The sequence below is a fragment of the Scyliorhinus canicula genome, chromosome 6, assembly GCF_902713615.1.
Source record: "Scyliorhinus canicula chromosome 6, sScyCan1.1, whole genome shotgun sequence".
NCBI lineage: Eukaryota > Metazoa > Chordata > Chondrichthyes > Carcharhiniformes > Scyliorhinidae > Scyliorhinus > Scyliorhinus canicula.
In genome coordinates, this window is record NC_052151.1 from 68,300,584 (window position 1) to 68,325,142 (window position 24,559).

The following is a 24,559-nucleotide window of genomic DNA, read 5'->3' on the forward strand; positions in this document are numbered from 1 at the left end:
TCCGGTGAGTGGAGCTCCTCAGTGTACAAATGGGGGCTATATGCGGCTTCGGCCATGCGATCCCACTGAGGCCCCTTATACAACTCGAGTAGCGCTGTATAACCATGTGTTTCTCGGTGCTGTGATGGAACTTTGTTCCCCATTAGTTGAATCGTGCCCATAGTCTCCCAGAGTATCCCAACCATGTTTATTCATTTCTCTGCTGTTTGTGTTTCAACATAAATTGGCATTTGTCTACATAACAGTAGCAAACACACTTCAAAGGTTATTCATCGGCTGTCACATGGTTTGGGTGACTGAAAGGCACTACGTTATTGTTGGTTCTTTATTTCTTTCACAATTTAATCAAGCCCAAAATCTACATGTACAGCAAACACACCATACAGAGAAAGTATAAATCTTTCCTAATTACAGGGAGAATTTTTGCTACAATTCTCAACTCAAAATTTATCAAATATCAAACTTCATTGAGTTCAGTAGTTCAAAAAAATTATTTTGTTAATTTCTCTAAAATTCGTCGACACACTGTGCACACAGTCTAATTTATTTTCAGCCAATGTGAACCCTCTATCAACGGAGTAATGATGCGCAACATCTTTCAGCGTTTTGGACGAGGAGCTGCAATGACAGCATGTGGCATCCTTGGGAATTAAAGAGTTAGTTAACATTCAACAGAGTTTGAGGTCGGTCATATGTCCAGTCTTTCCCAGCATATTTCAGATCAACGGTGAGTGATTCAGTGACCTCTGGATCTGTAATGGGTTTTGCCGCTTCCTCAAAACAATGCTCACATTCAACAGGAATCACTTCCTCATGTTGAATCACAATAGATACAGCATCCTCTTCGATCTTCATGTCCGCATATGGATTTATGGTCTTAACTATAAGCATCTGGGGAAATAGAAGTTATAATTTTAGTTCAAATTTAAAGCATGGCTAAACTCAATATGTAAATTGATTAAGATTCACTCCACAAATAATTGATAATGCTGCTGACATACAGCTTCAATCAAGTTGTTTAATGGCTACAAACATACATTTTCATTATGTTATACTGGAAATTCCAATGTGTTAGGAGCTGGAAATTAGGTAAATCACCCATGGTTGGAGTCTCACAATTTGAGGTTGAATCCAGATTTGAAATTCCACAAATTCTATTCTTAGCTCAGTGGCAGGAATGCCAGTAGAGCAGGACGGAATTCAACTGCTAGCCTAGTAAAGGCCCCCAAAATGAAAAATCAAAGCACTTAAAACTTCCAATCCCTGCGATTTGGACAGGGTTATAAACCGATGACAATTCTTTGTAGGCCATGCGAATGAGTTAAATGTGAGTGAACAACTTGAGAATAATAGTACAAGACTTAACACCTAAAGAGACAGGGAAAAGTAGGCCGAAAACAATCACTAGATTAGAACAGGGTAGGTTACAGAGAGATAAAAGCAAATTACTGCAGATGCTGGAATCTGAAACAAAAGAGAAAATGCTGGAAAATCTCAGCAGGTCTGGCAGCATCTGTAGGGAGAGAAAAGAGCTAACGTTTCAAGTCCAGATGGCCCTTTGTCAAAGCTAACATACACAGAGAGCGTAAAATATTTATACTGTGGAGTGAGAATGAAAGGTTACAGAGAACCCCTACCAGTTGGGGGTTGTTTCAGAGTAGGTAACTGCAAAGGAGCCAAAGAGGCTACTTTCAAAAAGGGAGACATAATTAACCTGAGTAATGATACATCAATTATTAATTTAATATATGTGATATGGAAAATTTTGGAATGTTTAATTGAAGACAAAATTAAATTAGAATTGGATTTTACAGATTGCAAATTGGGCAGATTGACCCATGTGCTTATGTAAAATATGATGTGAATCAGCAATCTGACATTGTCACGCCAGCATCCAATATCATGGAAACTCACTTGCCACCTTGAGCTTGTTAAAAATTGACTGCAATTTTTTATTGCTAACTTGATTTTTTGCTAGTTGGATGGGAAAAAATTTGGGAGTGAGTTACCCCAGGGTAAGGATGTGGTACAAGGACAAGAAAAGGTCTGCAAGCAAGACCAAGGCTACATGTAGCATCAGAGTCTGCTGGCGAAGGTGGCAGCGATTGGATGTCATTACATTTTATTTATTGACTGTTTATAGGCTGCTGTAACAATTGAAAGAATAAGGGGGCAGGGGAGTTTTAAATTGATGGCCATGACTGAGTTATTATAGAATCTCCACAGTGCAGCAGGAGACCATTCAGCCCACCGCGTCTGCACCCGCCATCCAAAAGCACCCTACCCAGGCTCACTCTCCAACCCCAACCTGTAACTCCATCTAACCTTTGGACACTAAGGGGAAAATTTACCATGGCTAATCCAACTAATCTGCACATCTTTGGACTGTGGGAGGAAACCGGAGCACCCGGGGGAAACCCACGCAGACACGGGGAGGATGTGCAGACTCCACACAGACAGTCACCCAAGGTCGAAATCAACCTCCGTCCCTGGCACTGGGAGGCAGCAGTGCTAACCACTGTGCCACCCTTCCAGTTCATGGCAGAACCCCTCAGCCAACTGACGTCCTATGGCAGAGAACCCCTTCCCAACACAAACTGGCCATCCTCCTTGGGCGAGCACCAATGGGACAGACACCCAATGCTTGATTTGACGAGCTGAGCGGACAGGCGGGGCAGAGAGTGGACCACACACTTTCCACTCTGCCTCCCTCACCCCACTGATATACCCAGTCCATAAAGTCATTTGCAGCATGGAACAAAGCTATTCAACTCATCAAGTCCATGTTGGTCCTCTGTTGTGCAATCCAATCAGTCCCATTCCCCTGCTCCAAGACCATTCTCCGCAAATGCGGAGAGTCGTAAAGGCTGCCGTGAAACCAGCCGTGTTTCACGGCAGCCTTCACACCCGTTCCCAGGACCCGATTCTCAACCCCCCCCCCCAATCAGGGCTAGGAGCGGGACCCCAGGAATCACGGCGTCGCGGCCTTAACGACGCCAAGATGACGCGCGGCCGGCTCCAACCCACGCATGCGACGTCATCACGCCATTGACGGAACCCGAGCATGCGCGGTTCCGCATTTCTCCACCGCTGCCCGGCAAGATGTGGCGGCTTGATCTTGTCGGGTGGCGGAGGGGAAATAGTGCTTCCCTTTTGGGCGCAGGCCCGACGATCGGTGGGCACCGATCGCGGGCCTGTCCCCTCCCGAGCACAACGGTGGTGCTCCCGCCCCAAACGGGCCTCTGGATGCATCCAGTGCCCGTTTTTACGACGGCAGCAAACAGGTGTGTTTGCTGCCGTGAAAAAACGGGCGTAAAGGCCTGGCCGCTCGGCCCATCGGCCGCGGAGAATCGTGACGTGGGTCGGGCGAGGGGGGAGAATAGCAGGAGGGCGTGAAAAATGTCGGGAGGCCCTCCCGCTATTCTCCCACCCGGCGTGGGGGGGGGGGGCGGAGAATCGCGCCCGTGTATTTCCTTCAAGTTTCTTTCTGGAATCATTGATCGTCTCCACTTCCACATAACACATTGACAGTGAGTTCCTGTCATTATCACTCACTGTGTAAAAATGGTCTTTCTCACACTCCCCTCCATCTCTTCCTGAAAACCTTACTATGGTCCCCTAGTCCTTATATCATCATCCAATGGAAAAGGTTTTACCTTGTCTAACTGATCCAAAATTGTCATAATCGTTTGTATCACAATCAAACCTTCCTTCGACTGGAAGTAAAAAGTGCATAAACTTGGTATTGTCAAGTTGTCAAAGAATTATCAAAAACCTTCGGAATTGCCAAAGCCGTCAATGGATTTAACTTCACTGGGTTTCAAATTCTAAAACCAGGGGCGGCATTCTCCCCTACCCGGCGTGACGGGGGGTCCCAGCGTAGGGGAGTGGCGCCAACCACTCAGGGGTCAGGCCTCCCCAAAGGTGGGGAATTCTCCGCACCTTTGGGGGCCAGCCCCGCGCCGGAGCGGTTGGCACCAGAAGACTGGCTCAAAAAACCGGCGCCCCCGGCAGCGGGGCTGGCCGAAAGGCTTTCGCCGGTCGGCACATGCGCCGGTGGCCGCCGCTGACGTCACCACCGGCGCATGCGCGATGTGGGTTTCTCTTCCGCTTCCGCCATGGCGGAGGCCGTGGCGGCCGCGGAAGAGAAAGAGTGCACCCAGGGCACTGGCCCGGAGTCTTAGCGGGGGGCGCCGATCGCGGGCCTGGCCACCGTGGGGGCGCCCCCCGGGGTCTGATCGCCCCCCCCCCCCAGGACCCCGGGGGCCCGCTCGCACCGCCGATCCCGCCGCCACCAGACGTGGTTCAAACCTCGGCGGCGGGAGAGGCCTCCCAGTGGCGGGATTTCGGCCCATCTGGGCCGGAGAATCGCCGCAGGGGCCTCGCCGATCGGAGTGGCGTGATTCCCGCCACCGCCACTTCCCGGGTGGCAGAGAATCTCTGCCACGGCGGGGGCGGGATTTTCGGCGGCCCCAGGCGATTCTCCGACCCTGCTGGGGGTCGGAGAATTTCGCCCCATATCAGTGCTTGATATTTAATTCCGTCTGTTGACATGAGCCACATTGTGTCATTATAGAATTTGTGTCGTACTTACTGATTTTAGAAACTAATTTTAATACAGTGGAGGTGCTTGTGAAGTAAGCAGTTTGAATGATAGCTCCAAGTGACTAGAGAATAAAAATGTTTGTTTTCATAAGGGATTGGTTGAAGAAATTTCCATGCATTAAATTATTTTTAAAATCAATGAGCGTGCTTTTTTGTTTTAAATTGTGACTTTATCAATAGAGACAATTTTATTTTATGTCAAAGCTGGTCCTGAGGTCAGCCCATGATGGCTACTAGGTGAGTTGGTATGGAAGAGGTAAGGTCGAAGAGTGGTGGGTGGGGCATGAGTTGGTACTCAGTTGGAATTGTGGCTGTAACGGGCCATGAGAATGAGTTGGAGGACATAGGATGTCATAGGGTGTGAGGTGTCATGGGGTTAGGTAAAGCGACATGTGTTGACATAGAGTATGCGAGGGTGGGGGTGGGGAGAGGGGGTGGTTAGAGGGGCTTGTGTTGGCATGAGGGTATGAGTTGGCATAGGTTAACATGGATGGGGCATGGAGAGTATATAGGGGATGGGTGCGGTGAAGGATTGTTTTAACCTTTTAAAAATTACATTCAGGATTCTACGCAGCCCACTTCTGGAGCTAACAGTCCCTGCTCTGTTTCGGGGAGGAAGGCAGGCCCGATTCCTAATCCAGCCTGGCCCGGATCGAATTTAGGAACTGCGAGCTGTCATTTTTAGAAGTTGGATTTGCTGAGCTGGAAATTCCCCAGGCAGTGAGTTCCTGGCCAGGACTGAAAACGTGGGCCTATATGTTGGCTTTTAAGTCTAAGCTAGATTGGTGGTTGAAGGATAGGAGACTAAAGGGGTAAGTGAATAGGACTGCTGCTCACATCGGCATTATCATCCAAAAGGGACTAGTTAGACTGAATGACCAGGTTCTGTATTGTAATCTTTATGAGGTTCTGCAGCTGCTACATGGATCCTGTGCATTTTTCAACTTCTATCTTCTGTAGAGATACAAGCGAGATGGATATTTTGAAACATTTGTCACCTGTTTAAGAGCACCTCTTTTGAGATTTTAGGATAAGATCACATAATATTAAAATCTTATATGAGCCATTCTGCAAAACACTGTGTTCATATAATAATAGTATTTTTCTAATATTGTGTTAATGAATTGACAAAGGGGAACGTGTCCAGAGAATGGGAAAGTTTATTACGTTGGGCACCCATTTTTGTGCCAAGCATCTGGAAGACATGCATCACAATCAGATGTGATGTAATTATTTGGTAATATAACAAAGTCTGAAACATATGGGAGCATCCCTCCAAACCATACCTGTGTGACATTTTCTTACTATTGTTAGTAAAATTATCAGTGGTTTTCTCCTTTGAACGAGTACCAACTAGGATTTGGATTGGGACGACTCAGGCTTATTTTACTGAGGTTTCCTGGAGCTAACAGATAAAGGAAACCTTCATTCTTTCACTGTGGGCCCCAGGTCCTAGAGATGACAGTTGAATATAAAGAAAGCATGCAGCAATAATTCCTCCATAAACTTTACTTTTATGATACAGAATGACTTACCAAGGATTTTGGCAAGACTAATTCCTTCTTTAGAAGCTTCCATATCATGCTGGCAGTTACAAGCCCCAAGAAAAATGCAATCACAACTAAAAGTATAATTAGAGTTTCTAGAAGGCAAAAAAATCAAAACAAAACATTATAACTCAGGCGTAATAAATCTCCTGAAGATCTGAACTAACATTGCCCCACTCCTGAGAACGATGATATTACTTGAACATATGCTACATCTTATCATCTCTGACAAGCATGGTCAAGGAATTCAGAAATGAAATCCCAATTCTATTCCTAATCTTGGGGTCAAGGGCATGTCTACGTCTGAAAAATTTAATTAAAATAAAATATAAAAGTATAAAAATGATATAATCCAAGCACTCTAACTCTAATCATTGTTAAATTCCAATTCCAACATCCACACCAACCCCTCAGCCCTCCATCTCCTCCTCCCCCCCCCCCCCCCCCCCCCCCCCCCCCCCCCCCCCCCCCCCCCCCCCCCCCCTTGGAGGTCCTGAACAACAGGAAAACACAGTTGTCCTTGCAATTAGTGTTGCCAAGGAAAAAGGCATGCTCGACAATAAATTTTCCTTTCTGTCTCACGATTGTTCATGTTATTTCCCCACAACTATGGAGTTTTGGTTCCATATTTTAATGTGATTTAGAATTGTTCTCTAATCGTTCCATGTGCTCTGTTGTGACATGAAAAATGAATTGCAGCTAAATAAGTACCATGAAAGTAAACCTATGAAGCCACCAGAGTCTTTCAAAGATGAGGGTCGACTTATACACCTAGTTTGAAATATGAACAGATGGTCTGGATGGTCACCATTTTGTCATGTGAACACCAATAATTCATATTAAATTAACATCTCACTATTTGTTGAATTACTTCATTGTACAATGATACCTTTAACCACAATCACAATATTTTAAAATTGTCAAATTCACTGGCAGCATTTTAAGGATGGCGGGGTTTCCCTTCTCACTATCTGAGGAGTCAGCAGCAAAGACATCCCAGCCAATGTTGCCAGTCCCGCAGCCATTTAAAGCTCCAACAAGAGTTAATTGGCTGGAGGTGGGACTTGCTCCCCTTACTCGGGAGGACTTCCTATCTCAGGGTGCTGGAGGGCAATTTAATTGGCTAGAAGCTCTCTAATCGCAGCATTGCCATAACCTGCAGTGCACAGGACTGAGACTACAAGTAGGCCCAGAGTCTAAGTCCCGGGTGACTAAGTATGGGGTCTCAGGAATGGATGGGGAGGTGAGGCCCAGAGGGTAGAGATGTTACTGGAGCGGAAATGGGGAGAGGGAGCACCTGCAGGGGCCAGACCTTTGGCGGGGTTGCCCAATGTTAAAAGGAGGCAGCTGGTGCTCCTTTGGCCCTCTTACCCCACCCCACCCCTGCCTTTGCCTCACCCTTCCCCCAAGAGCACCCGGAGGAAACCCAAGTAGACAAGGGGAGAACATGCAAACTCCACACAGTCAGTTACTCAAGGCTGGAATTGAACCAGGATCCCTGGTGCTGTGAGGCAGCAGTGCTAACCGCTGTGCAACCATGACGCCCACATTGTCTGATGACGTAAGCAATTTACATCGACATTTGAATAGCTGCAATTTACAATGTAAGTCTGAATATAATTCCAGTTGATTTTTATGTATCACCACATTACCTTGAAAATTTAATGATTGAACTTGGAAGCACTTTTGTATTGACCATTCTGCTTTCATCTTCCATTGCTTTGAATTCACTTGAGCAGACACACATAAAGTAACTCTTGGCTGTGTTATATTAAGCTTCAATTTTGATTTTTTAGTTGGACAATTTTTCTTTTTCTGTAAAATAGTTTAATATTAAAGTAAGATTACAACGTAACTTGTTTTAAAATATCTAGGTAAAATTTATTATGGAAGTGATTCTCCGGCCACGTTGTGCTCAAGGGAGGGCACAACGCAGCTGGTGATTCTCAGGAATGCCCACCAGCGAGCATCCCGATAGGCTCCACACCTTGCAAGATTCTCCGGAGTTCCGCGAGACGGCGGAGTCAGAACCCCGCCCCAAATGGGTGGGACTGAATGACGCTCGCGGAACATAGAACGTAGAACATACAGTGCAGAAGGAGGCCATTCGGCCCATCGAGTCTGCACCGACCCACTTAAGCCCTCAATTCCACCCTACCCCATAACCCAACAACCCCATCTAACATTTTTGGTCACTCAGGGCAATTTATCATGGCCAATCCATCTAACTGGCACGTCTTTGGACTGTGGGAGGAAACCCACGCAGACACGGGGAGAAGCATGCAGATTCTGCACAGACAGTGACCCAGCGGGGAATCGAACCTGGGACCCTGGCGCTCTGAAGCCACAGTGCTATCCACTTGTGCTACCGTGCTGTAGGCTTAAACCTACTTACGACCTACCTGCGTGGGATCCACCGGCCACTCATGATTCTTAGCCTCCCCAGGGAGGCTGCAGCCGGGCACCGATCAGTGTTGGTCCACACAAACGTGCACCAGGCGGAATGGCGTCTGGGTGGTCTCCTGGGCCACCGGTGACCCCTGGATGGTCAGGGTAAGTGCAGGGTGGCTCCCTGGCTCTTCCCCTGGAACGTGGGCACCTTGGCACTGCCCAGATGGCACATTGGCACTATTGCCCTGGCACTGCCAAGGTGCACAGATGGCACTGCCAAACCAGCAGTAGCACTGCCTGGACACCAGGATGCAATGCAAGAGTGCCCGAGGGGTCTCCGATGGGCCATTCCACCTGGTCCATGTTTGTGTGGATCAGCACTGATCGGCACCTGGCTGCAGCCTTCTGGGGAGGCTGAAGAATTGAGGGAGGCCTGTGGATCCCACGCAGATAGGTCATAAGTATGTTTACGACTAACTTCCGTGAGCGTCATTCAGTCCCACACATTTGAGGCAGGGTTCCAATTCTGACAACTCGCGGGACTTTGGCAAATCCCAGGAGGCACAGAAGCTGTCGGGCAGCTCGCTGGAGGCCTTTCCCGGTATTCTCCAGCCACGTTGAGCTCAAGCGAGAGCGCAACGCAGCCGGAGAAACATGCCCTAATTGTGGGCTAAACTGTTGAGAAACTCCCCAGGGCCCAAAAAAGTGACTAAGTGTCATTGAATAGCGGTGAGGAACTTGCCAGTAGAGCCGGTGGGAAACTCCTTGAAAAACCTGCCACAAATTAACTTAGAAATTTTTGGGGCGAATTGCGCCCTATATGTATGGTATTGCTTCTTCTTTAGTAGCTGCCAACAAAGGGTCAGAATGATCTGTTTCCTTGAGGTATCAGTGTAAGGGTATTTTACAGGAGAGGATAACAGTCTCATCAACTTTGCTCAGTGGTAGTATTTTTGTCTGAGTCAGAGTTGTGAAATAAACAGAGATTGGTTGAGCTAAAGGCACAATTTCTTTGGGGAAATTATGTGATATGATTACCAAGTTCATAACTTATGTTAGGGCAGGTCTGGAAGCAAGATGGTAGTTGATCGGAAAAGCATTATAATAGTCAAGTGTGGAAGTGAGAAAGGCAGGGATGAGTATTTCAGCAGCAGATAAGCTGAGAGATGGGGAGGTGGAAGTAGGCAGTCTTCATGATGGATAAGATGCTAGATCAAAATCTTGGTTCACGGTCATACATTAAGGTTGCAAGCAGTCTGGTTAGGCTTCAACCAATGGCCAGGAGAAGAAATGGAGTTGGTTGTTCACCAATGACTTTGGTATTCCCAATATTTATTGTGAATAAATTTCTGCTCATCCAATACTTGATGTCGAATAAACAGTATGATAAATTAGAGGCAGTGGAAAAGTCAAGAGAGATGGTGGTAAGCCAGAGCTGGGTGTCATTGGTATGCATGTAGAACCTAACCATGTTACTGAGGGACAGCATGTAGATGACAGATGGGTGGCTGCGGACGAGATAAATCCTTAGGAAACACTAGAGGTGACTGACAAATAATTTGTCAAGTCACAGTTGGAATGCTAAGCTCAGTTTTGTGTGTCTTATTTCAATACCACGAAATGAGTGCAGGATTCACTAAGGTGGCAACATTGTTGATTGGCATTACTTATGAAGGGAAACTGGAGAAATTGGTGCCTTATTCATTCATATCATTTCATAGTTGAAATATTTCATTACTGCTGTGATTGTAATAAATAGCTTCTTCACACTTTCTGTGGCATTAAAGGATGAATTAACAAATTGATACAGATATTCCAAATTCTGAAATAAATTTGGAAAACATCCCCACTGCTTCGTGAGTCTGTAACTAACGGGACATAAATTTAAGTTCATCACCAATCAGACCAATTGCGAGGTTGATCATTTAAAAAAATGCAATTTAAGAGCATGGATCAAGATCAGTGGCAGCAGTATCCATTAAAGTGGCACGAAGCACAGTGGTTAGCACTGTTGCTTCACGCGGCAGGGCGCCAGGTTCGATTCCCGGCTTGGGCCACTGTCTGTGCGGAGTTTGCACGTTCTCCCTGTGTCTGCGTAGATTTCCTCCGGGTGCTCCGGTTTCCTCCCACACGTCCCAAAAGACGTGCTGTTAGGTGAATTGGACATTCTGAATTCTCCTTCTGTGTACCCGAACAGATGCCGGAATGTTGCGACTAGAGGCTTTTCACAGCAACTTCATTGTAGTGTTAATGTAAGCCTACTTGTGACAATAAAGATTATCATTAAAGCTTTTGTAAAAGATGAGAATAAATATTTGAATAACATTTCTTAAAGAAGGTAGAGGAAAGAGTATGAGAATGTGACTTGTGACTTAATGAATAGCTTTAGAACACCCCATTCTACAGTGTAAAGTTGTACAATTCTCTGGAATGAAATAAGACGCATAACTAAATAAGGACTAATTGTTTGGGCATGATCAGTGAAGGTACATCAACATTTGTTAATGACATTTGACTATTTAGTCATACATACCAATTCATTGTGGCCTTTCTGCCAAACACAAATATTACATCTAAAGTCACGGTCTACTTTCCGGCCAGTCTTGGTAGTCAGGTTCTGAACAATAGGGTATATGCATCTCAAAAATATTTGTTGCCCACGAACCTTAACTTCTACAGTGGGAGCGCCTATTGTAGCTGTGGAAAACGTATAAATAATATGCAATTAAATAACATTCAAGATTCTATATGCATACAGACAAGATGTTCACAATAATTATCAGATCAATGCTTCATATGCTGTTGTAGCATAATTTGTGTCTTATTTAAAGGTGGCATTGACCATTTAAAAATTATGGGATAATTGCTTCAGTTAAATTAGTGAGCTCACCAGGGCCCAGTGTGTCAGGCAGGTTTTTCTTCAACTTAGATATTTAAAGTTGAGCAACAAAGTCCATGAACAATGTTGATCTTAAAGATGCAATCTCACTTAAATAAAAGTTATTGGAAGTCCCACGAGACACTCAACCACAACAAACCAACGAGTGAGTTTGAGAATTTGGCAGCAAGGACCCAGTGGTAGACTTGTGGGAGAAGGCCCCAGCAGTCAAATATTGGAACTCATTCGTTAACTGCACTGTAGATGTTCTACAGGTTCAAGAAGGCATCTCACTGCCACCTAATTGAGGATAATGTGGGATGAACTATAAATCCTGGCCTTGCCAGCAATGCCCATATTTCATGAATGAATGGAAAAAGTCAGACATGGATGCAATCAGGAAAAGTCTGGGTTGGGTAGGCCTAAAGAATTCTTGCAGAGCCTGGCGGAGCACATGCTACTCTCCGGCCCACAAGGGGTTCAACCAGAAGCAAATCTCTTAAACTTACTTATTTAACTTGAGATGGCTCTCAGGCCAGTCAGCTGCTCCCATTGTGCTTCTGCTATTGGGCAGAATGCTATGTGGTACTCTCCCCAGCAGAAGTTAATGCTGCTGGGCCAATTATGTCATTGGGCCCTGACTTCTGTGTGTTAACTAGGCCTCCACCTGCCTTCGTGGAAGGCTCATCAATGGTTAGATTTACAGTCATAAAAGTGATGCTGGCTGAGAATGAGGTGGGTTGGAGCCCAGAGATAGAATTTTTGGGTAGGCTGGGAAGTGTATATTTTGTGATGCATAAGGTATCACGATTCTATGACATATGCTGAATGGACCAGAGGGTCTTTCACTGTCTGTCATTGTAGAACAGAATCAGAGAATTACAGTACAGTTTCAGCATAGGAAGAGGTTATTTGGCTCTTTGTGTCTGTGCCGGCTTTTTGCAAGAGCAACGTAGCCATTCCCTCGCCCTGCCTTTACAGACGTTCGTAGGTTCAGTTTAAAGCTTCTTTATCTTGTTGAAATTCATACAAATGCCATCCAAATTACTTTACTGATTTATTAATCTCAGTCTTCTAAAGGCAAAATCAACTTACCATTCTGTTTAAAACTGAATCTCTCCGTGAAAGTAAACTGTGACTGATGAAGTTGTGTAATTGCTTTGATTTTAGTATAATAGGAATTTGATGCAGTGAGGTTCACACTGAAAGCTTTGGTGACATCACAGTGGTGCAAAGCAATGTTTGAGCAGGGTGGATACAGCTGCCATTGTCCAGTTCTATAGGTAAAAGACAGGAATAGAAATCCTATTCAGCTTCTGATGTTCCAAACTATATGAAATGATTTTAATAAGTTAAAAATCAAAATATATACCCACAGGTAATCCGTGAAATGGACAGTAAAGTTTGCTTTCTCAGGGATCTCATTTACATAAGCCCATGTTAATACGGTCTTAAAGTTGTGAGATATCAAAGAGACGTTCACTGGACGGGGAAGCTGATAACCTGTAAGAACAATGAAAGAATCCAGATTCATCCATTTACAAGAAACATTGCAAGCTTGCCTTAAGTGTTACAAATACATTACCATCCAGCAGGATGCGTTGGCATTCTGTCGATTCATTCAAAAGAAAATTATGTGACTAGGTTTAAGCAAATTTGAGACTGCCGTGTCTGAATAATTTCCCAGTCATGATGCTTTTTAGGCTTTTCCCAAACAGTTAAGTTGCTCCTGAGCACTTTATTACTAATCATGATAATGTCATACTCTTTAGTTAGAAATGCTAACATTAAAGTGTTTGATGTAGCCAAGCAGTGTTGATTTATTGTTAAAAATTCTTCTTGAGAATTTCCTCAGGGATTCTTCCTATCAGCAACCATTGGAACATTGATAGAAAATCTCTTTATACAAAGTCATCCAGACTCAAAACGTTAGCTCTCTTCTCTCCCAACAGATGCTGTCAGACCTGCTGAGGTTTTTCAGTATTTTATGTTTTTTGTCCCTTTACACATCTACCTGGAGTTCCCACCAATCTTCTGATTAAAGTCTTGGTGGCATATTAGACAATTCTTGAATAAATTCCTGGTGACACTCTTTGATAAAGTGTGGTACTCCTCTCATTATAAAACAAGGTAGGTCACCATAAGCAATGCAGCTGGAGGTCCATTGGTTATGTAAAAACACATCGCAAACACAAAACAACCCGAGTCGATGGCGGGAGGAACTTAAAACAATTACAATCGCCAGGAAAAGGCACTGAGAAAACCAAAGGTTGACAAATCCCAGGGACCTAGTGGCCTGCATCCTGGGGTATTAAAAGATGGAGCTAAAAGATGGCAGAGATTTTGGCTATAATCTTCCGCAGATGCTTAAGATTCCGGAAAGGTCCCAGCGGATTGGATAATAGCAAATTTAACACCTTTATTCAAGACAGGAGGGAGACAGAAAGCAGGAACCTAAAGCCAGTTAAATTCACATCTGACATAGGAAGATTGTTTGAATTAAGGAGATGCAGGATACTTAGAAAATCATAATTGGATCAGGCAGTATCTATATGCCTTTGTGAAAGGGAAATTATGTTTAACTAATTTATCAGACATTTTGCGAAAATAAAAGCAAATTGGATAAAAGGGAACCTGTAGATTAGGCCCAACAAAGGTTACTTCACAAATTGGGCGGGATTCTCTAATCCTGCGGCAGAGTGTCCACGCCGTCGTAAACGCCGTTGTGTTTTACAACGGCGTGAACGAGCCGACCCCACGACTAATTCTAGCCCGAAAAAGGGGCCAGCACGGCACTGGAGTGGTTCACGCTGCTCCAGCTGCTGATCCCGGCGTGAACTGAGCGCTGCAGGATCCGCGCATGCGCAGTGGCACCGGCGCCAACTCACACGCATGCCTTCCTTCAACGCATCGGCCCCGACCCAACATGGCGCAGGGCTACAGGAGCCGGCGCGGAATAAACAAGACCGCCAGCCTGAGAGGCCGGGCCGCTGATCTGTGGGCCAGGCTACATCGGAGGCCTCAACTCCCCCCCCCCCCCGGCCGCCTCCGGATCCTCCCACGCCGAGGTCCCACCGGCTGAGAGCAGGTGTGGACGGCGCCGGTGGGACTCGGCGTTTTCACAAAGGCCGCTCAGCTATTCCCGGGCCGAGAATCGGTGGGCCGGCTGCATACAGTGGCCCCCGACCTGCGCCACGCCAACCACGCTGGCGCCGAATCGCGTGCGGGTTTCGGGGCGACGTGGCTCGATTCACGCCGGTCATGGGGATTCTCTGGCCCAGCCCCAGGCTGAGAGAATCCAGCCCATTATGTATGTAGGGGAGAACATATTAGCATGGATAGAGGATTGGTTAGCTAACAGAAAACAGAGAATAGGGATAAATGAATCATTTTCGGGTTGCAAGATACACCCAGTGGAGTGCCACAGGGATCGGTGCTGGGGTTTCAACTATTTATAATCGATATCAATCGTTTTGACAAAGGAACCAAATGTGTGAGAGCTAAAGATAGGTGGGAGAGTAGGTTTTGAAGAGGACAAAGAGGACATAAGTCTGGAGGGATATCTTTTTTTATTCACGGGATGTGGGCATTACTGGCTAGGCCAGCATTTTTCCCTATCACTAATTGCCATTGAGAAGGTAGTGGTGAACTGCTTTCTTGAACCGCACACAGTCCATGTGGTGTATGTACACCCACAGGGCTGTTAGGAAGGGAGTTCCAGGATCTTGACCCAGTGACAGTGAAGGAACGGCGATATAATTCAAAGTCAGGATGAGTGACTTGGTAGAGCACTTGCAAGAGGTGGTGTTCCCATGCATCTGTTGCTCTTGTCCTTCAAGATGGTAACAGTCGTGGGTTTAGAAGGTACTGTCAAAGGAGCCTTGGGGAGTTTCTGCAGTGCATCTTGTAGATCTTGTTTGTTGGTGATGGAGGGATTAAATGTTTGGGGAAAGGGTGCCAATCAAGCAGCTGCTTCGTCCTGAATGGTATCAAGCTTCTTGAGTGTTGTTGGAGCTGCACTCATCTTGGCAAGTGGAGAGTACTCCATTATACTCCTGACATGTGCCTTGTAGATGGTGGACATGCTTTGGGGAGTCTGGAGGATCTCTAACCTGCTCTTGTAGCCACTGTATTTATATGGCAAGTCCAGTTTAGTCTCTAGTCAGGGGTAACACCCAGATGTTGATGCAGATAGGTTAAATGAGTGGGCAAAAAATTGGCAGAGTATAATGTGTTAAAATGTAAACATACCTATCTTGGCAGGAAGAATAGGCACATAGGAGTAAGAATAGGCCATTTGACCCTTAACGCCTGCTCTGCCATTCAATAAGGTCATGGCTGATCTGAATGAGGTCTTAACTCCTCATTCCTATTCCCCTTCCACCCCGGTCACCCTTGACTCCCATATCAAAATTATGCGGAGATGTCAGCGTTGGACTGGGGTGAGCACAGTAAGAAGTCTTACAACAGCAGATTAAAGTCCAACAGGTTTGTTTCGAATCACTAGCTTTTGGAGCACTGCTCCTTCCTCAGGTGAATGGAAGTGGCTGTATATTATTTACAAAAGCAGTATGTTATTTAAATGAAGGGAGGTTGCAGAACTCTGCAATAAAGAAGGATCCAGGTGCCTTGGTGCATGAATCATAAATCATTATACGCAGGTAGACCATGTGATTAGGAAGGCAAATGTACTTGCTGTTCATTGCAAGGGGAATCGTGTTTTTAAGCAGGGAAGTTTTGTTAAGCAAAGTTTTGGTGAAACCACATCTGGAGTACCACGTACAGTTTTGATCTCCTCACTTAAGAATGGATATAATTGCGAAAAGGTGGGAATGTATCCATCAGAGCTTAGAAGAATGAGAGATCATCCTATTGAAACATGAAATACTGAGGGGACTTGACAGGGTCAAAATTGGCAAATGGAGTGGGAGAGGCCGGAGCTAATGTGGAACTCTACATTAACTTTGACCAACTTTTACAGATGCACCATAGAAAGCATCCTATCTAGCTGCATCACAGCCTGGTATGGCAACTGCTCGGCCTAAGACCCCAAGAATCTTCAGAGAGTTGTGAACACAGCCCAGTCCATCACACAAACCTGCCTCCCATCCATTGACTCCATCTACACCTCCCACTGCCTGGGGAAAGCGGGCAGCATAATCAAAGACCCTTACCACCCGGCTTACTCACTCTTCCAACTTCTTCCATCGCGCAGGAGATATAAAAGTTTGAGAACATGCACAGATTCAAAAACAGCTTCTTCCCCACTGTTACCAGACTCCTAAACAACACCCTTATGGACTGACCTCATTAACACTACACCCTGTATGCTTCATCCGATGCCGGTGTGTGTGTAGCTACATTGTGGACCTTGTGTCTCCCTATTATGTATTTTCTTTTATTTCCTTTTCTTTTCATGCACTTAATGATCTGTTGAGCTGTTCGCAGAAAAATACTTTTCACTGTACCTCGGTACACATGACAATAAACAAATCCAATCCAATCCAACTAGGGGACTCAGTTTAAAAGTGAAGGGGGTGTGATGATATAACCACTGTAGTTATGTGTACTGCAGTAGGGGGATGTATGCCTGTACCTGTAATACAGGTTCCTCCAGTAAGCCCCTGCCGGCTAGCTCCGCCCACAGGGAGCTTGTGTATAAATATGCGTGTGAGTCACTCAGACCTTTAGTTTACAGTTGCAGATGGAGGGACAGCATCGCACAACAATAAAGCCTCTATTGTACTAGTCTCTCGGCTTTGAGTATAATTGTTAGCGCTACAGGGGGTCTCCCATTTAAGGCGATGAGGAGAATCTTGTTCTTTCAGTGGGTTGTTAGTATGCGGAATTCTCTTCCCTAGGGAATATTGAAGGCTGGGGTCATTAAATATTTTTCAGGTTGTGTTGATAATTCTTGACTGACAAGGATGTCCAAGGTTACGCGGATAGACAGGAAAGTAGAGTCGAGCCCACATTCGGATCTGCCACGATCTTATCAAATGGCAGAACAGGCTCGAAGAATGAATGGCTTGCTCCTAATTCCTATATTTGTAGGCACGATCATTTGAGTTCTGCTTTAACCTGCCTGGATCCTATTGGCTGGGGACAACTGGTTACCCCATAATAGAAGCAAATTACTGCAGATGCTGGAATCTGAAACGAAAGAGAAAATGCTGGAAAACCTCAGCAGGTCTGGCAACATCTGTAGGGAGAGAAAAGAGCTAAAATTTCGAGTCCAATGACTCTTTGTCAAAGCTTTGACAGTAATCGGACTCGAAACGTTAGCTCTTTTCTCTCCCTACAGATGTTCCAGACCTTATCATTAGAGAGGGAATCATTAGCACTGGTCCTGTGCACATATTATTGAAAATAAAGTTATTTTGTTGCACACACTGGTGCTGGATTCTTCGTGGCCCTCACAGAAAAGGTCAAATGGATTGGATTGGATTTGTTTATTGTCACGTGTACCGAGGTACAGTGAAAAGTATTTTTCTGCAAGCAGCTCAACAGATCATTCAGTACATGGGAAGAAAAGGGAATTAAACAGAATTCAAGAAAATACATGAGAATACATAATAGGGCAACACAATATATACAATGTACTACATAAGCATTGGCATCGGATGAAGCAGACACGGGTGTAGTGTTAATGAGGTCAGTCCATAAGAGGGTCATTTAGGAGTCTGGTGACAGTGGGGAAGAAGCTGTTTTTGAGTCTGTTCGTCCGTGTTCTCAGACTTCTGAATCTCCTGCCCGATGGAAGAAGTTGGAAAAGTGAGTAAGCCGGGTGGGAGGGATCCTTGATTATGCTGCCTGCTTTCCCCCGGCAGCGGGAGGTGTAGATGGAATCAATGGATGGGAGGCAGGTTCGTGTGATGGACTGGGCGGTATTCACGACTCTCTGAAGTTCCTTGCGGTCCTGGGCCGAGCAGTTGCCATACCAGGCTGTGATGCAGCCCGATAGGATGCTCTCTATAGTGCATCTGTAAAAGTTGGTAAGGGTTAATGTGGACATGCCGAATTTCCTTAGTTTCCTGAGGAAGTAAAGGCGCTGTTGTGCTTTCTTGGTGATAGCGTCGACATGAGTGGACCAGGATAGATTTTTGGTGATGTGCACCCCTAGGAATTTGAAACTGCTCACCATCTCTACCTCGGCTCCATTGATGCTGACAGGGGTGTGCACAGTACTTTGCTTCCTGAAGTCGATGACCAGCTCTTTAGTTTTGCTGGCATTAAGGGAGAGATTGTTGTCGCTGCACCACTCCACTAGGTTCTCTATCTCCCTCCTGTATTCGGACTCGTCGTTATTCGAGATCCGGCCCACTATGGTCGTATCGTCAGCAAACTTGTAGATGGAGTTGGAACCCAGTTTTGCCATGCAGTCGTGTGTGTACAGGGAGTAGAGTAGGGGGCTAAGTACACAGCCTTGTGGGGCACCGGTATTGAGGACTATTGTGGAGGAGGTGTTGGTGTTCATTCTTACTGACTGTGGTCTGTTGGTCAGAAAGTCAAGGATCCAGTTGCAGAGTGGAGAGCCAAGTCCTAGGTTTTGGAGCTTTGATATGAGCTTGGCTGGGATTATGGTGTTGAAGGCGGAGCTGTAGTCAATAAATAGGAGTCTGATGTAGGAGTCCTTGTTTTCGAGATGCTCTAGGGATGAGTGTAGGGCCAGGGAAATGGCGTCTGATGCGGACCGGTTGCGACGGTATGCGAATTGAAGTGGGTCAAGGCGTTCCGGGAGTATGGCGCTGATGCGCTTCATGATCAGCCTCTCGAAGCACTTCATTACAACTGATGTCAAGGCCACCGGGCGGTAGTCATTGAGGCACGTTGCCTGGTTCTTCTTTGGTACCGGTATGATGGTGGTCTTCTTGAAGCAGGTGGGGACCTCGGAGTGGAGTAGGGATAGGTTAAAGATGTCTGTGAAAACCTCTGCCAGCTGGTCCGCGCAGGCTCTGAGTGCACGACCGGGGATCCCGTCCGGGCCAATGGATACTTTTGCAAGGAAAGCACTGGCAGAGATTAGGGGCACCTTTGTTCATTTCGTTCTTTATGAAATCAATATTCTTTAAATCAATGTTAGCAAAGAAAACAAAAACCTGCATATTAACCATTTTGTTCTTCTCTGTACTGCACGTAACTGTGCCCTTATCTGCAAGGAATTTTCCAGAATCAGATTTGGAAGCAAATAAAAGAAAAAAGAAATATATTTTGCTTTTGTTTTCTTTGTTAACATATTGACTTAAAGAATATTGATTTCACAAAGAACGAAAGGAGCAAAGGTGCTCCTAATCTCTGCCAAACACTATTTCAAACAAACCTTATGGTTGGAAATTCCCAATATCTAAAACATCTGACTGGTTATTGTCCGGTTTAATAAGAAATGATTCATCCTGGCTCTTCTTCAATACAGACTTGTGCACCATGACTGCCAATTGGGAATTTCAGCTGATTTTTGTTGCGTGCGCCGGCAAGGACAGGGGAGGAGTCCATGCAGGATATGCCCATTTGGTCATTGTTGCAATTCTATTAATTATTATTTAAAAAAAATATAATTTTATTGGAATTTTTTGAAAAATATACAGCAACAAAACAATAATAATAATAATAAACACCCCGCGGCACCCATAACAACGCATGTAACAAACCCCCCCCCCCCCCCCCCCCACCCCCAATAAACAACAAAATAAATTAACAATAAGCAAATTAACTTAAACAATACCCCCCTTTCCCCCCCGGGTTGCTGCTGCTGCTGACCTAGTTCCTTATCATTGAGCCAGAAAGTCGAGGAAAGGCTGCCACCTCCTAAAGAACCCTTATACCGACCCCCTCAGGGCGAATTTGACCCTCTCCAGCTTAGTGAATCCCGTCATGTCATTGATCCAGGTCTCCACGCTCGGAGGTCTCAATTCTATTAATTATTATTGCACTCAATTTTGTTGCTTTCAATTGCGAACTTCTGTGGCACACAGAAGGCGAACAGGACTGGAACAGTTTGTGACTGATGCTGTTGTGTTCAGTCTCCCCCAGTAATGAAGCAACCTACAGCAGGATCTGGACACCATTCCGACTGGACCTGAGAAGTGGAAACTCACATTCATACCACAGTCAAAAAAATAAAATCACAAGCAGCTTTTCTGACCTGCAATGACGTTGCCATCTCGGAATCTCCCACCACCAACATTTACGGCCAGAATTTAACTGGACCAGGCAGTTCTGCATTATTTAGCGGATACTGGACACAACATTCACTTCCTCATATGACAGTGGCTGCAAAATGCACTATGCAGAGGACACTGCAGCAACTCAGTGGGAAGCATTTTGCCACATGCTTTGGGACCCTGCAGTTGGGATTAAATGGGGGTCCCAAGCCCACACTTGCTAGCAGCGATACAGGTTCCCATCTGGTTCCTACGGTGGTCACTGTCCTATTCAGGAGCTGGGTAGGCTCCTGGTGCTGCCAGCCTAATCACAGGGCTGGTAACCCAAGAGCCTGAGCAGCTCTACCGAGTGGTGGGCACTGCTGAAGCTTGTAGTGCTAGGGCTCCTCTGTTCCCAGTCACTAGCCACAAATAGGAGGTAAAGGGGGCCAAAAGAGTGAGGACCAGCAGACAGATGGGAGAAGGCTCCCCACAGTCAGTGGCACTGCCACAGTGTGGCACTTTCCCTGTTGAATGGAGCCCGAGGCTCTGATAGCTCCCTCAAACTGCCATGGGAAGGCTGCCCCCATCAATCTGGTGGCCTCTTCATGTGGCGAAGGGCTGCTCAGTTACCTCCATGACAGCTCATTTGGTCCTCACCCACAACTGGGAAAATTCTCAGGTGATGGGAATGTGTTGGGGAGCTTGTCACCTCACCTATATTCCTGGCCGTGCTGGATCCAAGCCTGCCAGAGATACAGGAAAATTCAGACCTCTAAAGTTTTCTTTGGCACCAGTACCAAGATCCTTACCCTGCGCCACTGAGAAAGACATATTTTACAGTGCTCAGCAGAAAGCAGGAGTCCGATTGGAAGTGTGTGGATCCTCGAGTCCAAGACTCACCTTTGAGAGACACCTGATAATGTGTTTTTCATCCAATTAATGGTTGCTCAGCGGAAGCCACGTTGAGCAACGCTGTGCAGCACGTCCAATCATGGCTGGAATGACAGGATATCCAGGGGCAGAAGGGGGCAAGGTGTGAACTGGAGGTCAGTCGCAGCTACCCATTTTAAGGCATGCCTGGCACAGCACTGCGGCAGCGGCATCATCAATCAGAATTTGGAAGCTGAAGCTTTTTTGCATGAAAACGTTTAAATGCTTCGCAGCAGTTAAGAGCTTTTACGGGAAGTGGGTGGGTGGTGATGGGGACAGGGAATGGTCCTGTATCACCCGTTAGCTGGCGAGGAACATTGAGAAATGTTTGCCCTCGACAAAGTCCATTTTACCCACACATTTGAAGACATGATTGTCGCACAGCATAATCATTACAATGACACTTTTAATTTCCAGGAAAAGAGGGCATACAATGACAGGGAAAGTGCCAGGACTGGAAGTGGTCAGTCCAACCTGACCCCGCTACAGGAGGAGTCTCTGTAGCTGGAGGCCCATTGGTGGAGCTGATCCATTGGTCCAGGAGAGTTGGAGGAAGGTCCGGTACGGTAAGATTCTAAGGGCGCAAAGTCTCTCTTGTTAACTATTTTAAGGTCGGTGGGGGTGTGAGCAACAGTCCTGGAAACTGGGGAGGCTGTCGGAACAGTGATGCTGATGGATATTGACTGTGGAGGCATGCACAATTTAGGGAGGTCCACTGTCTGAATGCGGTCTAAGGTTCAAACGCTGCCTACCATCTCCTAATGGTGCCTGTGTGTGATCTGAGCACACAGGTCTCCTTGAACTCACCTAAAATGAGGATGTCGAGACCCCTCATTCTCCTTGTTTTGCTCCCCCCACAGGACAAACATTGGCAGCAGCTGCCGCAAGCCCTGAAGGACCCTCGCTAACCTCCCAGGAGGACAGAGCCCCAGAGGATGCAGCATCACATCCTCGATTCACACCCAACACCAGCACAGATACACATACCTTGTTGGGACTTCATGAGTCAGATCCATGGGATCCACACAATAATGCTGTAGGTGACCTAGAAGCTGAGTCCAATATGAGCACAAGCCTCTTGAGGTTGTCCATCAAACAGTAGATGCTGGATATACAGGGCAAGGTAAGTGGAGATTCCAGAGGGGTAGTGTGTGCCAGCAAGGACAGTAGAGGAGTCCATGCAGTTTATGAGCACTGCAATCACCGTTCCTGCAGAATCATGTCTTTCTCCATTGAGAGATTGGTGAAGAGCCAGCAGTTCACTGATAGGGTACTGAGTATGTGTGTTGACCTGCACTCTATCGCCCTGTCTCTGACCTCTGGTGCCCAGAGCCAAGGCGACAGGCGAACGAGCACCATGGAGTCACAATTATAAATTCTTGATTTCTCGAGGAATTAAGGGCTATGGGGAGAGAGCGGGTAAATGGAGTTGAAATCAACCATGATTGAATGGTGGAGTGGACTCGATGGGCCGAATGGCCTTACTTCCACTCCTATGTCTTATGGTCTACATGCAAGTCCTGTTCACAGTGGGGCAGTTTTCAGGGTGCTTCTAATGGGGATAGCCACTCCTCTGACCTTGACACCAACGTCTCAGAGTGCTGGAGTGACAGGTGAGCCACTTACCATTGTGCAGGAGGTGTCAAATTTGCAGGGGTCCTCGCAGTATCAGGCAACCAGAAGGCCCCCGCAGGAAAAAGAGCATAAAGGTCAACATCCCCTCACAGTTGGCAGTGAGGGGTGAGCACCCAGAAATAGGGCAAGAAATCATATTAGACGCATGTAGGTTCCTATTGGTGATTGTCACGTGATTTTTGCTGTTTAATTATGTTATTAAATGAGTGATATTTGAACATGACATTTCATCTGCACTGATGCATTTTCTCAGTCAATAATCTCAGCTCCAGGACATCACTGCAGGAGTTCTTCTGGGTAGTATCCTAGGCCCAACCATCTTCAGCTACTTCATCAATTATTTTCCTTCCATCATAAGGTCAGAGTGGGAATGTTTGCGGATGACTGCACAATGTTCAGCACCATTCACGACTCCTCAGATAATGAAGCAGTCCATGTCCAAATGCAGCAAGACTTAGACAATATCAGGCTTGGGCTGACAAGTGGTAAATAATATTTGCACCACACAAGTGCCAGGCAATGACCATTTCCAACAACAGAACCTAACTATCATCTCTTGACAATGGCATTATCATCACTGAATCCCCCACTATAAACAGCATGGGGGCTATAATTGACCAGAAACTGACCTGGACTAGCCATATAAATACTGTGGCTACCATAGCAGGTAAAAGTCCAGGGATTCTGCACTGCGTAACTCACCTCCTGCCCCCCACCCATAAGACCATAAGACATAGGATCAGAATTAGGCCACTTGGCCCATCGAGTCTGCTCCGCCATTCAATCATGGCTGATATTTTCTCATCCCCATTCTCCTGCCTTCTCCCCATAGCCCCTGATCCCCTTGTTAATCAAGAACCTATCTATCTCTGTCTTAAAGACACTCAGTGAATTGGCCTCCACAGCCTTCTGCGGTGAAGAATTCCACAGATTCACTACCCTCTCGCTGAAGAAATTCCTCCTCATCTCTGCTTTAAAGGATCGTCCCTTTAATCTTAGATGGTGTCCTTTGTTTCTACTTTTTCTACACGTCGAAACATTCTCTCCATGTCCACTCTATCCAGGCCTCGCAGTATTTTGTACGTTTCAATAAGATCCCCCCTCATCCTTCTAAACTCCAATGAGTACAGACCCAGAGTCCTCAAACGTTCCTCATACGACAAGTTCTTCATTCCAGGGATCATTCTTGTCAACCTCCTCTGGACCTTTTCCAAGATCAGCATATCTTTCCTTAGATATGGGGCCCAAAACTGCTCACAATACCCCAAATGGGGTCTGACCAGAGCCTTATACAGCCCCCCCCCCCCCCCCCCCAAAGCCTGTCTACCATCTACTAGGCACATGTTTGGAGTGTAATGGAATAATTGCTTGGATGAGTGCAGCTCCAACAACACTCAAGAAGCTTGACACCGTTTAGGACAAAGCAGCCG

At 46.1% G+C, this 24,559-nt stretch overlaps 1 protein-coding gene across 1 annotated transcript in view; it reads right to left on the minus strand.

Annotated features, from left to right (window-relative positions):
• Window positions 1–311: 311 nt before the first annotated feature.
• Window positions 312–24,559, minus strand: part of LOC119967220 (interleukin-22 receptor subunit alpha-2-like) — a 64,749-nt gene continuing 40,501 nt past the window's right edge. Inside the window, exons 2-7 of the mRNA XM_038799450.1 lie at window positions 12,798–12,924; window positions 12,517–12,698; window positions 11,077–11,240; window positions 7,805–7,967; window positions 6,141–6,247; window positions 312–891 (exon numbers count right to left, since the gene is read on the minus strand). Of these exons, the coding sequence (XP_038655378.1) occupies window positions 658–891; window positions 6,141–6,247; window positions 7,805–7,967; window positions 11,077–11,240; window positions 12,517–12,698; window positions 12,798–12,924 (977 nt within the window). The 3' untranslated portion in view covers window positions 312–657. The remainder of the gene's footprint in view (window positions 892–6,140; window positions 6,248–7,804; window positions 7,968–11,076; window positions 11,241–12,516; window positions 12,699–12,797; window positions 12,925–24,559) is intronic.